The sequence below is a fragment of the Podarcis melisellensis genome, assembly GCF_964234715.1.
Source record: "Podarcis melisellensis genome assembly, chromosome: 1".
Taxonomy (NCBI): domain Eukaryota; kingdom Metazoa; phylum Chordata; class Lepidosauria; order Squamata; family Lacertidae; genus Podarcis; species Podarcis melisellensis.
The window spans coordinates 35,293,906-35,307,633 of NC_138528.1; the positions used below are offsets into that span (position 1 = coordinate 35,293,906).

General features: G+C 37.8%; 1 protein-coding gene across 12 annotated transcripts in view; it reads left to right on the top strand.

Moving 5' to 3' along the window:
- The window catches only part of HECTD1 (HECT domain E3 ubiquitin protein ligase 1), a 68,763-nt gene that overhangs the window by 38,767 nt on the left and 16,268 nt on the right, over positions 1–13,728 (top strand). For 9 of the 12 annotated variants that reach the window (XM_081888642.1, XM_081888635.1, XM_081888640.1 and 6 more), the window contains 10 exons: positions 152–298; positions 1,248–1,342; positions 2,329–2,434; positions 3,870–4,004; positions 4,722–4,861; positions 5,271–5,594; positions 6,137–6,303; positions 6,537–6,713; positions 8,871–9,707; positions 11,911–12,132. In XM_081888642.1, coding sequence (XP_081744768.1) covers positions 152–298; positions 1,248–1,342; positions 2,329–2,434; positions 3,870–4,004; positions 4,722–4,861; positions 5,271–5,594; positions 6,137–6,303; positions 6,537–6,713; positions 8,871–9,707; positions 11,911–12,132 — 2,350 coding nt within the window. The remainder of the gene's footprint in view (positions 1–151; positions 299–1,247; positions 1,343–2,328; positions 2,435–3,869; positions 4,005–4,721; positions 4,862–5,270; positions 5,595–6,136; positions 6,304–6,536; positions 6,714–8,870; positions 9,708–11,910; positions 12,133–13,728) is intronic. The other 3 variants (XM_081888645.1, XM_081888636.1, XM_081888637.1) reach the window with 2 other exon arrangements.

Sequence of the window (13,728 nt, forward strand, 5' to 3'; positions counted from 1 at the left end):
TAGTTTTAAATCTGCACCATGCTATGTGAAGTGTACTGCTTACTGTATGTATGCAGTAGTTTTTTGTGAAGTTCTTGTTTCCGCAGTTAGACTACTGTTGTGTAATACCATAAAGTGAATGGAGCCACTATTATCTGATTTTCTTTTTCAGTTTATTGAGGGAGAAAACACTTGGCGAGATTTAATGAAGACTGCTCTGGAAAACTTAATTGTCCTTCTGAAGGATGAAAATACTATTTCACCATATGAAATGTGCAGCAGTGGCTTGGTGCAGGCTCTTCTTACTGTTTTGAATAATGTAAGTTTTATTGCAGAATGAGTGGGAACTTGGGAGCCAGGGAGCCAAGTCTTTATTCACAGCCATGAAGTTAACTAGCTGATCTTAGACCAGTTAACTTCATCTTTCAGCCTAACTTAACCTCATGAGGTTGTTGTGAGGATGAAGGAAGGATAACTGTGTATGTCACCTGAGCTTTGGGGGGCAGGGCAGGTGGAGAGTGCAGTGAAACTGTATTAATCACAGTTAATGTAAAAAGTTTTGAATTTTCTTAAGGAATATCTACAGTGTAGTCTGTTAGCTGTGAGAAATGCTTTCACTTAAACTTAACCTAAAAAAGAACCAGGGGTCAAGAGACATGAAGCTCTGTTTGCACCAGCACTGTTACCCTAGTGCTTGCCCTAGTGGTCTAACCATGCTTTGGGCAGACAGCGCTGCCCACAAAACAAAAGAGAATTTTCAGAGAGAAGATGCAGCCTCGCAATCAGGCTATAAACACTTGTTTTACTTTCATTAAATCACATATCAAATATCAGAAGAGGTGAAGGAGGAGAAGATTTTAAAAATGCTGGAAATGGTGCTGTTAGGATAGGTGGGTGTTGTTAACACTTGCTGTTTCTTTGCCCTCAATAGAGCTGCACATTTATTGCTTGTTGCAAGAGATGAGCAGTTCAAGTTGATGGTATTTGGAGCAACAGGAGACTGTCACTCACAGTCACAATTTTTATTACAAACTTCAGTGCATTCCAGAATTAGATACTTGTCTTTCTGAAGCAAAAATTAATGTTTGTTCTTCCTCAAAACTTGTGTGATTTATGCGTCTGACTTCTCCCCCTTTCTCATTGTCACTTTGGCAGGCAGTGCTTGAGAAGTTGGTTTTCTCCTTGCGTAACTAGTTAAGTTAGCCATAATAGCCTAATCCCAAATTTTGAGCAACCATTCTTTTAACAATTCCCTCTTTTTCATTTAGAATGTGGATTTTGATTTGAAACAAGATTGTAGTCAGCTAGTGGAAAGAATAAATGTATTCAAAACAGCTTTCAGTGAAAATGAAGATGATGAAAGGTAATTTTGTTGTTCTTGACCTTATGAAAAATAATGTGTGCACACAACTATTTTTTATACTCAGCTTTCAGTAGTAAAAGGCATATTGGTCTTAGGCTATAGAACATAACTTGCTGCTTTTTGTATTTAAATTGCCCAGTGTTTACCACATCAGTGTTGATTGCAGTTGTAGATCCCATTTAAACAGAGTGTTGCCCATATATTTAGTTATTGAATAATTCATATACTGTACTGTGTTCCGGCCCTCACAAGACCCCTAAGATAATTTTGCCAGAATAACAACACAATAATGTTACAATAAAAAATGAGAGTGGTAAAACCACATTGCAGTAATCTAACCTAGTGGAGATGTAAGGTATGTGTAACTGTGGCTAGATTGCCTTATCTCAGATTCTCCAAGCAATATCTTATAATTAAAAATAGCTTTGAGCTTTGATATGTAGTACAAAGCATTTTAAACATTGCTTAAGCTGATCTAAAAAAAATTAAAGTGTTGACATTTGATGAATCAATGCACCTGGCTTTGATTCAGATATATGCCAAATCATGCATTATTGCTGTGATAACAAGCAGGTATGAATAGGAAGTTCTATAGTTTCCATGCACGGCTTATAATATTGATAGTAACAAACAGCAGTTTCTACTATGATGTAATGAGAAATGATGATTTGTTACAAATTTTGTTGGTTTACATTTTCTCGCCATTGTGTGGTGGGAGCACAGAAGTCTGAGGCTTGTGGTTACTTGTTCTGATAATGTCAAACCATTGCAATATCTCTGTTTTATATATTGTTGGATCGTGTTTATTGTTGCTAGCTGGCTTGAGTTCGGTTTTCAAATAGGCAGAGTTTAGGTTTTTAAAATAGCTTGTCATCGCTACAACATTTTGAAGTTGTAATTGTACTCTGAAGTTTTCATAACTTCTGTTCATTTTTCAAAGCCCTTTGTATTATAGACAGTAACATTTGTCTTCTCTGTGTTCATAGTCGTCCAGCAGTTGCATTAATTCGGAAACTCATAGCAGTATTAGAATCTATTGAACGTCTACCTCTACACTTGTATGATACACCAGGATCAACGTATAATCTGCAGGTAACTTTTCAATATGGTAGAAATTTACTGCATTCTAATAAAAATGTTTCTGTGGCTTTTCTCTGCTATTCTTCCTATAAATTTCCATAAATTACAGTTGTCCCGAGCTACTTTAGTTGGATACAGCCCTATTTCATTATTATAATGTTTCAATCAGATCCAGTGGAGTCTTCCACTTTGCAAACTGGACAAATTCATAGGCAGAAGCGGGAGAGGCATTTTTTGACAATTCTCCCTTCCTTCTATAGCCCCCAGCACCATCTACCATGTTGTTTTGGAGGGTCCCCAGCCCTCTGGACCTGATTTTTTGGGGCAAGGGGAATATAGAAAAAATCCCACCCTCCAGAGCAGCCGGTTTGCAAAGTTCCACTCTGCACAACTCTGGGTGTCACCCATTAAAAGTTTTATGGAATGTGGGTTTGGCATAACAAACACATATGGGTATCATCTAGATTTGCTGCTGTGTACGCTTGAAGGTTCTAGTTGGGGATCCAGGCAGGGTTGTGTAAATACAGTGGTACCTCAGGTTAAGAACTTAATTTGTTCTGGAAGTCCATTCTTAACCTGAAACTGTTCTTAACCTGAGGTGCCACTTTAGCTAGTGGGGCTTCGTGCCACCGCCGCACGATTTCTGTTCTCATCCTGAAGCAAAGTTCTTAACCCGAGGTACTATTTCTGGGTTAGCAGAGTCTGTAACCTGAAGCGTCTGTAACCCGAGGTACCACTGTAATTGCTGTAAATAGAAAAGTGATTTCACAAGACATTTCTGGTCATATTAATTCTTAGTATTAAGTAAAAAAAAATAGCAGCCTATACTCTTAAATTGTTGGGTGTGGGAGCTTCCTTCCTGACCTTCCTTGGCCTTTTTTGTGTTTGTTTTATATTGTACCCCACCCTAAATAAAATGAAGGGCAGTATAAAAACATTCTAAATAAATAAAAGTTTTAATAATCAGCTCGGGTCGAAAGAGCTATGAGTGGAAGAAGAAAATGTAGCAGTGCTGTTCCTTTTGCAAGACCTGGTGAAAGAACTTCCTGGTGAAAGAACTTGGAATGTAATTGGGGTTGTATTACAATATGAAAAAATTGTGAATATTGAAGATACAGACAAGCATATGAACTCTAGTGAGCCATAAAATGTTATTGATAGGAATTTAAACAGCTGCAGCCTGCCCACACAGGACAATGTCAGTCACTTTGTCACACTGAGTCCAAAACAGACTACGCATGAGTGGAAAGACTTTCTACTAGAGTAAGAATGCTGTTGGATTTGTGCATTTGTGTAAATGTGTGTGTATAGTGCTTATGCAGATTTGTCAGTTGTGCTGATTTTCCTAGTTTATTAATGCTTGCTTGACTTTGAAAACATAATCATTAGTAATTGTTATAAATGAAAGGGATGTTTCTAAGTAAAAATATTGTTGCTTTGACTTTAGATATTAACGAGACGGTTGCGGTTTCGCTTGGAGCGTGCTTCTGGGGAGACAGCTTTAATAGACAGAACAGGTCGAATGTTGAAAATGGAGCCCTTGGCAACTGTGGAATCTTTAGAGCAATACCTCCTAAAAATGGTGAGCAAACTCCTCTTCTCCCCAGGTTGGATTCAGACTACCCCTACACATAGCTCAGCCCATGGTAGTTTCCACTGGAGGAAGTGCAGTTTTTGTAGATTCCTATTTCTCCTGTGCCCCTGAAAAGTTGTCCTGGAGGGTCTGGAGATCCTTGGGAACCGTATGGGAAAAGGCAGGAGGCACTGGTGAATGTCTTTTCTGTTTGGAGCATTTATGAATCTCAGCCGCTTATGTGAATGGAAGGTCAAATTTGGGTCAAGTTCTTGATCCAGCCTATCATGTTTACAGAAAGAATTACATTAATTCTTCCGTTTGAGGTGATAGTTTTTTTTGTAGTTATTTGTCATTGTTCAGGTTTCTAGTCCTCAAGTGTGAGATGTGGGAGTTGGGATGAGCACCCACTAATCCTCCAGCTAGGGAAGGCTTTCTTGTTCTCTTACATTGTGTCTTAAATTGTTTCTGTTGATTGAATTATGACATTTAATTGTGCTTTACTGTATATTTTAGGGGATGCAGGTGGCGCTGTGGGTTAAATCACAGAGCCTAGGACTTGCTGGTCAGGGGTCCCTTTACCTTTTTACTGTATATTTTGATTGTGTATTAATATGCTGTTAGCCATTTTGGGGTCTTTGGACCAAAAAGTGATATATAAATAATTATGATGATAATAAACTATATACTTATGTGATACATTTTTGTTGCCTCTTTTTTCCTTAGGTGGCAAAGCAGTGGTATGACTTTGATAGATCATCATTTGTTTTTGTACGAAAACTCAGAGAAGGCCAGACATTCATTTTCAGACACCAGCATGATTTTGATGAAAATGGAATTATTTACTGGATTGGAACAAATGCAAAGTAAGATTTCAGTAACTTCAGTTTGAGACAGTGCTAAAATCTTGAATGAAATAGCATTGTATTTAAATACCTGCAGGCCAATTCTGAATATTTTCCAAGGGCAACACTGGATTTTCCATTCATCATTTTTAGATTAAAAAATGTATTATTGGGACATAGTTTGCAGTATGCACGGCATATTAGCTTTTGTTTTTTTAGGTTTTAAAATTTGGACTATACTGTCTATCACTTGCCTGTGGCCATTCCATCAGGCTCTCTGAACTGTTGTCATCCCAGTTTCTTATAAGATCTGATGCTTAAGTCTGTATTATTTTCCCATGCTCTGGAAGTCTTTTCAGCTGAAGAGGGGAGTTAAAATGCTTTAAATAAATATTCATGAGTAATAGTGACATCGTTGTTTCTATTGTAGAACAGCTTATGAGTGGGTAAATCCGGCTGCCTATGGGCTGGTGGTAGTTACATCTTCAGAAGGAAGAAATTTGCCTTATGGCCGTTTGGAAGACATCTTAAGCCGTGACAGTTCAGCTCTGAATTGTCATACTAACGATGATAAAAATGCATGGTTTGCTATAGACCTTGGTCTTTGGGTGATACCATCAGCTTACACATTACGCCATGCTCGTGGTTATGGACGATCTGCTCTCAGAAATTGGGTTTTTCAAGTATCTAAGGATGGACAGAACTGGACTACTCTATATACTCATGTTGATGACTGCAGTCTGAATGAACCAGGGTATGTAAAAATATTTACATTTACATGGACCATTGTTGTTTCTGACGCTTATGACAATCAATTTAGTACCCATAATGTATGGGCCATTCTCAGTCTACTGAAGTAATTGGAAATTAGCCTCTTGATATCATTAGGTCCAGGATTTACTTCACTGTGCTGAAATTCATTGAATAATAAAAAGTTGGCCTTCCACAGTGGCTTGGCTTAAACAGGGTAAACCATAGTTAATGGCTTACTGGGATCACACAAGCCTTGGCTGTTTTTCTAGCATATAGATGAAACAACCACGATTCTTGGCTTAGTGTTATGTTAGGGCTGCCATACATCTGGAATTTCCAGGACATGTCTGTTATGTTATGTCCAAAAATTTAATTCATGTGATGGTATAATGGAGAGAGTAATTTTCTGTTTGTAAACTGGTGGTCTTTTTGATCCATGAAAACCACCATACAATTAATTAATATTTCTCTGTGTTTTTGTCATGACTTTTAAATTTATCATTACCTAATTTTTTCCTTCAACTTCCCCAAACTAACGTAAAGGTCAACAGCAACATGGCCACTAGATCTACAAAAGGATGAGAAGCAAGGCTGGAGGCATGTAAGAATTAAGCAAATGGGGAAGAATGCCAGTGGGCAAACACACTACCTCTCTCTATCTGGATTTGAACTTTATGGCACTGTGAATGGTGTGTGTGAGGATCAGCTAGGTAAGCAATGTAGATAGAATGATTTCTTGTTCTTACCACCAGCTATTGTAATGTAGGCCATGAATTGAACTTTTTCAAAAACTTAGTGCCAATCTAGAGCATGTTTCTAAGCATATTTTAAGATCAAAATATCAGTTTGATGTTTGAAATACCTGCCACCAAGTTGGAATGCTTAAATCTTGTATAGATAGCTTAACCAGCAGTGTTTCATCACTAGTTTTGATTGCATGTAGGAAAAGCAGCTAAAGAAGCAGAGGCTAATCTGCGAAGGCAGAGGAGACTGGTACGCTCTCAGGTTCTGAAGTACATGGTTCCAGGTGCCCGTGTCATCAGAGGAATTGATTGGAAATGGAGAGATCAGGATGGTAGTTCACAAGGTGAAGGCACTGTTACAGGCGAATTGCACAATGGTGAGCAACTGCTTAAACAATTAGCTCTCTTTATTCCACAAGTTATTTATAGTAGTTCACTGCATTTTCTAGTTTGGTGATTAGGGAAATATAGATTCAGAAATCAAAAGAAAGACAGAAAGGAAATAGTGTACCGTTTGGTCATGTTAAATCAAGAGTGCATTTGTCATAGTGACCTGCTGACATAAAGAAAACGTGTTTGAGCTTCTTCAGATAAAATTAGCACCCGAGTTCTAAACATTTCTACCTCAAAATATGTTTTCCTTATAGTGATGGAACTTGTTAATCAAAAAGCATGTTTAAAATCACTGCCTAAAAGTGAAAGAAAAACAGGGCACAAAGGGAGCCTGTGAATAATGTAATATTTGCAGAAGTAGTAAGTGAAATTCCTTGGAAAAACCAGGAGAAAACCTCTCACTTAATTGCTGGGTGGGTAAGAAGTCCTAAGATATCACTTGCCTCTTGACCTCAAGAGGCATCCAGAAATTAAGATGGACAAACAGGTTCATAAACTCCCCCAGGTATTAGTCACACCTAACTTACCTAGTTCTAGGAGATTCTGACTTGTACTTTGGGAAACTTGTATTTCAAGAAAGCAAATGTTAGAGTTACTTGATGGTTAGAGATCAAGAACAAGGTCTTATTGGAACAGTATTCCTTGGGGAAGTAAAGTACCACCACTCACATTTGATTTTCACATGTCCATAAAATACAGTGTTACATACAAGTTGTGCTAATTACATGCAACTCCAATATACAGATTAGCTGTGGCATTTCTGCTCCTATATTTTGTGTGTTGCATTATGGGTATGAATAATTGATCCAGTGTCTAAGAAGAATAAATATTTCCTGTCTGTATAATATCAGAATACCTTGCTATCCCTTTTCTGGCTTGGCATTTGCAACTTGCTTTTTCTTCAGCTTTTGTCAAGTTCTCTGCCATTTCTTACCTTACTAGCTTCGCTGGGATCAAGTTTCTGTTTTCTTAATACTAATATATGATTAAACCAAGTGGGGAATGCTAAGAGGCAGGTATTAAATTTCCAGTGCCATAGCAGTTAGATTTATAAATCTATTTTTTGAGGAAGGATATGATGCCACATTCAAGATCTCCATCTCAAGTGTATCTTTTCTTTAGAATAATCATTCTCCTATTATGCAGAAAAATCATCCTAATAATTATTCACTTAAAAATACTTGTGAAAAGTAGTTGAAAATTAGAAAGAAGTAGAAAAGTAGATAGAATATTTTGTGGTGATATTTTAATGTGCTTGTCTTCTTTAGCATTCAAGATTTGATTAACTAACTCCCCCACTCTGAATCCATCACTCTATGAACCATATGAGGCCAAGTTCCAAGAAAACAATTCTCTCTAGTTCCCATATCAACTAAAAATCTTCTTCCCAGGAAATAATTGTTAAACAAAAACTGGAGAGTCGGTTATTTAAAATGTAATTAAAATAATGCATAGAGAAAGGTCTTCATATCATAAGCAGAAGGAAGCTGCGAGGATGCTCCTTGGACCCAAGCGTGGTCTGTTTGCCCTCCCTTCCCACTCACCTTTTAAATAAAGGTTCAAGGACTGCCTTGCCACAACCTAAAGGAAAGCCAGGTTTCAGGTGCAGTTTGAACTGCATTTACTACTGCTGTGGTTGACCAATGATTGAGGATGGAGGCCAACTATACTTAACAAGCTGACTTAAAATAGAATAATGGATTTTCCCCAGTAACTTAAAATACTGTAGTATGTGAAACATAATAACAGTTACCAAGTATTCTGATAAGGAAACCATTTAAATGCCCACACACTTCTACTACACATAGCTCAAACTTTACTTTTAAGGGAATTAAAAAATTAAAGTAATTGTTACTTCTAATACATTTTTTTTTTTACATTTTTGACTGGATTCTCAGATCTTTAGTATTAATTTGAACTGTGGTAAGAGCTGTCCATTTTAATGTAGTACACCTACAATGATCACACTGCCTGAATTTCAAACCTTTCTCTTATTTTGTTTGGCTTTAAAGCCTATTAAGTAATTTCTGTGACTCAAGATAGCGGCCCAATGAGAAGCTGATCCCATATTGTGGAGCTACTGTCTTGACACGCTCCTGTCTGCTTTCTGCTGGGTCTCACAAACTCCTGTCCCTTTCTAGGCTGGATTGATGTCACCTGGGATGCTGGTGGCTCTAACTCTTACCGTATGGGCGCAGAAGGAAAATTTGACCTCAAGCTTGCCCCAGGGTACGACCCTGATTCAGCGGCATCACCCAAACCTGTTTCATCCACTGTTTCAGGCACAACGCAGTCATGGAGCAGCTTGGTGAAAAACAACTGTCCAGACAAGATGACTGCTGCTGCAGGCTCTTCAAGTAGAAAAGGAAGTAGCAGTTCTGTGTGTAGCGTGGCCAGTAGCAGCGACATCAGCTTGGGTTCGACAAAAATGGAGCGGAGATCTGAAAATGTAATGGAACAAAATATAGTTTCAGGCACTGATGTCCATGAGCCAATTGTTGTCCTTTCCTCTGCTGATGGCATGCCTCAGACTGAAGTAGGGTCAGCGTCCAGTGCAAGTACCAGCACCTTGACAGCCGATGTGGGAAATGAAAATGTTGAAAGAAAGCTAGGAACTGACAATTCAATCCGCACAACTGGGGAGTCCAATGCTATATCCATGGGAATTGTTAGTGTGAGTTCTCCAGATGTTAGCTCGGTATCTGAGCTGACAAATAAAGAAGCTGCTTCTCAGAGACCCCTTAGTTCTTCAGCAAGTAACAGACTATCAGTGAGTTCACTTCTGGCTGCTGGGGCTCCAATGAGTTCCAGTGCAAGTGTTCCTAACCTATCCTCACGAGAAACCTCTAGTTTGGAGTCCTTCGTCCGGAGAGTGGCGAACATCGCTCGCACCAATGCCACTAACAACATGAATTTAAGCCGAAGTAGCAGTGATAACAACACTAATACTTTAGGAAGAAATGTCATGAGCACTGCAAGTAAGTAAAAATAAATACCTGTCAACTTATGCTGCACCTGTGAAATGGGAAGAAAGGGGTTTGACATTCTTGACATAATGGTAACTTTGAAGAGTCATCTGGGGTGGTATAATAGCTATATTGCCCCCAATTTTGTATTGTCTTGGAAAATTGCTCTTGCTGCAGTAATTAAAGAATTGTGCAGCAGGATTTACTTACTCCATTTACTTAATGTTTGATTTCAGGGGGAATTAAAGTAAATACCGTTGCTAAGAAGAAATCTAGGTGCCACAACATCATAGCTAAGTCTATTCTGGTACTTATAGCACTGAAATCCTTTGGATAGATTAGAAGAGCATTAAGTTGTTTCTTAATTCTAATCTATCAGTGATGTTCCTAGAAATAAATGCATGTCTCATAGAAATTTGCTTAGAATGTTGTGCTTGAATCTGAATTAATTCGGAAACTCTGGTGCTTATATTCTCACTCTTCAAAATATTGAAAAATATTTCATTCATCTGGAATAGGTAAAAAGCTTAGGGAAAATAGTGTTGTCTTAAAGTTGCTCATACTTTTTAAAAACAAATGAGTGTTACAAACACAGGTTTATATGTGCTGCCATTTATTTTTGTTTCTATGCTTTACTGCAGTTCTTGCTACGAGGCTAAAATGTTAAGAATGTAGACAAAGGGCTTCTTTAGATAGACTAAGGAGATACTGCTGATTTAGTTTTATATTGAAAGAATAAGATGACAAGTTATTTCTCTATTTTGTCTTTTGTCAACTATGGTCCATGCTTGGCAGAGGGTTGAGCCATGGAAGTGCAGCCATTCTAGTCTTTTTTTTTAATGTGGTGAGCAGTGCCTGATATGAAAGGGAAAAGAATAGCCAACTAGCGTGTGCATTGGAAACTGAACTGGTGCCCTTATTACTTGAAAATTTGTGGGAACTGCTGTTCACCTTTCCCTTTATTTGGAAATGTTATTCTTTGCACTTTAGAGAATATTGTAAAAATCCATTTTCTCATATGTTTATATTTAAAAAAACGAGTTGAAACATGACTGTGAAAACTTACTTGAACGAAGATGAGTTTAGTAAAACATAGTTTTATTCTATATAATTATTTTACTGTGTTTAATTTTTCCACCCCATATTATCCGATGATAAGCGCTAATAAAATGGATTAACTGACTAGAGTCAGTAGTAAGATGGTCCAAATGTAATACCAGACCATAGTTTGTAAACCTAAACCAAGTTTGTTGTGATGCTTGAACTTAAACTATTTGGCAAATCATGATTTTCAAGTGGTACCAAGTAAGAACTTGAAACCATAATTTGATTTTAGTTTGCAAAAACAATTTTAACAAACTGTGGATTGGGATGTATATATGCACTAAGAAAGCATGATTTGAGATGTTTGTTCTTCCTTTAAGAGAGCATTCTGGCATTCTCAGAAAAGAGGGAGAAACCACACACACAGTTGCTTGCACACCTGGGACCCAAAGCAGATAAAGAAAATTAGATGATTCTTGGTTCATTCTATATTAGTTAAATTACTACCAATGCTTTTGAAAATGTGAGACTATATCTTGGATTGATCTATTTACAGCAACTATTCAAGAGAATCCTGTTTAAAAGTTCAAATTTATTCATGGAAATTAAACAAAAGATTATTGTTCCCATTGAAAGCATTCCTGTCCTCCCCTCTGCTTCCAAGAGGAATTTGTTAATGCAACTGTTCTGCTAATCTGCTCAGAAAGGGAAAGGGCTCTCCAAAGGCAGTGCTGAACTCACTCTTTTATCTCTGGAGGACCAACATATGTGTTCAGTATTCTCCAAAGGGCACTAGGACCACCCCTTAGTGGGTGGTATGTTCCTCTTATTGCTAGAGGCACAAATGTCATCACTCTAACAGAATCTCTGTTTGACTCTTCTCTTGGAGTGACAGTTTTTCCTGCCTAGATTGAAGCAGCATTACATTCACTTAGCTCTTATCGTAGTACTTGTTCAAAACTAGAATGTGGGCTGCTTCAACACAAGCAGATTTCTATTTTGGTCTTTTGTTTTACTTGAAGCCCTTTCTTGCATTGGCCTGTAATTCTGCACTGATGAATAAGATAGACTTGGTGACTATTTAAAATATTGAAACACATTGAAGCACTCATGAATGCAAACTGTTCTACTCTGGATCATTTATTTTATCTTACCATATCTTTATCTATAGCTTCTCCTCTAATGGGTGCCCAAAGTTTTCCTAATCTGACTACAACTGGTACCACATCAACAGTGACCATGTCTACATCCAGTGTTACTAGCAGCAGCAATGTAGCCACAGCAACTACAGTTTTATCTGTTGGTCAGTCACTTAGTAACACTCTAACTACTAGCCTAACATCAACATCTAGTGAGAGCGATACAGGTCAGGAAGCAGAATATTCTTTATATGGTAAGTTTCATTTTTAAATGAACATAAGCAGATTTCCCATTAATAATTTTCTGTTTTCACCTTTACTTTTGTTATGGGTTTCTCACTTAGTTATTTCATTACTAAAGCATATCAAATAACGGAGCTGTTTACCCTGTTACTAGTTACATAAAGGGTTCCCCAGCAAAGGCTTTTACTCCCAGTGTCATCTTTTCTATAAACATCAGCTCTTCACAATCCTCTACATTCTTTGTATTTATGATATTTTTATATAGCATTTCAGTATAAAGGTATTTAAAATGTAGGACAATTGATTTGAATGTCTTGGCCTATTAAGAAAACTTCTAAAAATTCAGAAATCCATATATATATATATATGTATTATATCACTGTTATGTCTAGTCTTTCAGTATGGTGTGCTGCAGTTATTGATTCTGTGAAGTAAGTTCACATTGAAAACAGTGGCTTAGATCCAAATTTGTGTGAGCAGAATTCCACTTGTGCAATGAGACTTTCCCATCTTCCAATTGCAACCCCTGCTCACCTATCCGCTCCAAAAGTGACTTCTGGGGTTTGGTGGACCATCCAGAATTGGGTGGGAACAGGGGTGCCAACTTGAATAAAATATTTGGGGTCCCCAGGTAAGCCCATCCTGCATAATTGATCACAAGACATGGTGCATGCACACCATTTGAATGGCAATGCCCATCAAATTTGGGTTCAGCCCCCTCAAATATGTTATGGGGGGTGGGTTGAAGGGAGCTTGGCCCCTAGGAGTTGCCTCCCATTTGGGTGGAATATTCTGATAGAAGAACACATTATGGATCAAAGTTCACATGTATGAATTAGAACCATTGTCAAAATTCTAAGTTGAAAGGCATTGGCAGTTAATAATATTTGACATCTCCACAGCACATTCACTGTTTCATGTGCATTAGCCTGGTCCCTTGTCACAGGCAAAATCTCCAGTCAGCTGTACTGGTGTACTGATAATTGATCACAAACACAACTGTGAAATCACATGGCAAACCATAATTCAGTGGCAGCTATCCATAGTTTGCCAGCTTCAACATGTCAGCAAACTCTAGGAAAATCCTATAAATAGCAGAGGAAGCATGTGTCAGGAAAGAAGAGAGCACACAAGCCTACAGAAGTCCCCTAACATGACCTTGAGAATTGGGTTCACGAGGTCTAAACCTGGCCAGTGTTATTGTTGTTATTAATTTTTATACTACCCTTCATTCACAGATTAAAGGGCAGTTCACAACATAAAAATACAAAATGAGACCACAAACTATATAACAGAGAAACAGAAATAAACCAATAACTTTCCTCCCACGAACATTTAAAAGACCATAGATTGTTTAATCAGCCAAAGGCCTGGTTATAGAGAAACATTTACACCTGGTGCCATGCTTATAAGTAGTCAAATTTATGGGGAAACAACAAAACAGCTTGGCATACACACATTTGCTTCGAAATAGTAAAGACCTACAGAAGCTTAAATGCATCATTTTCACACAGAGGTCATTTCAAATAGCTTTCCATGTGTGGAAAATCACAGGATAATGACTTAGTAGCAGAAACTCCTGGTTTGCTAATGCTTATTCCCAGAGA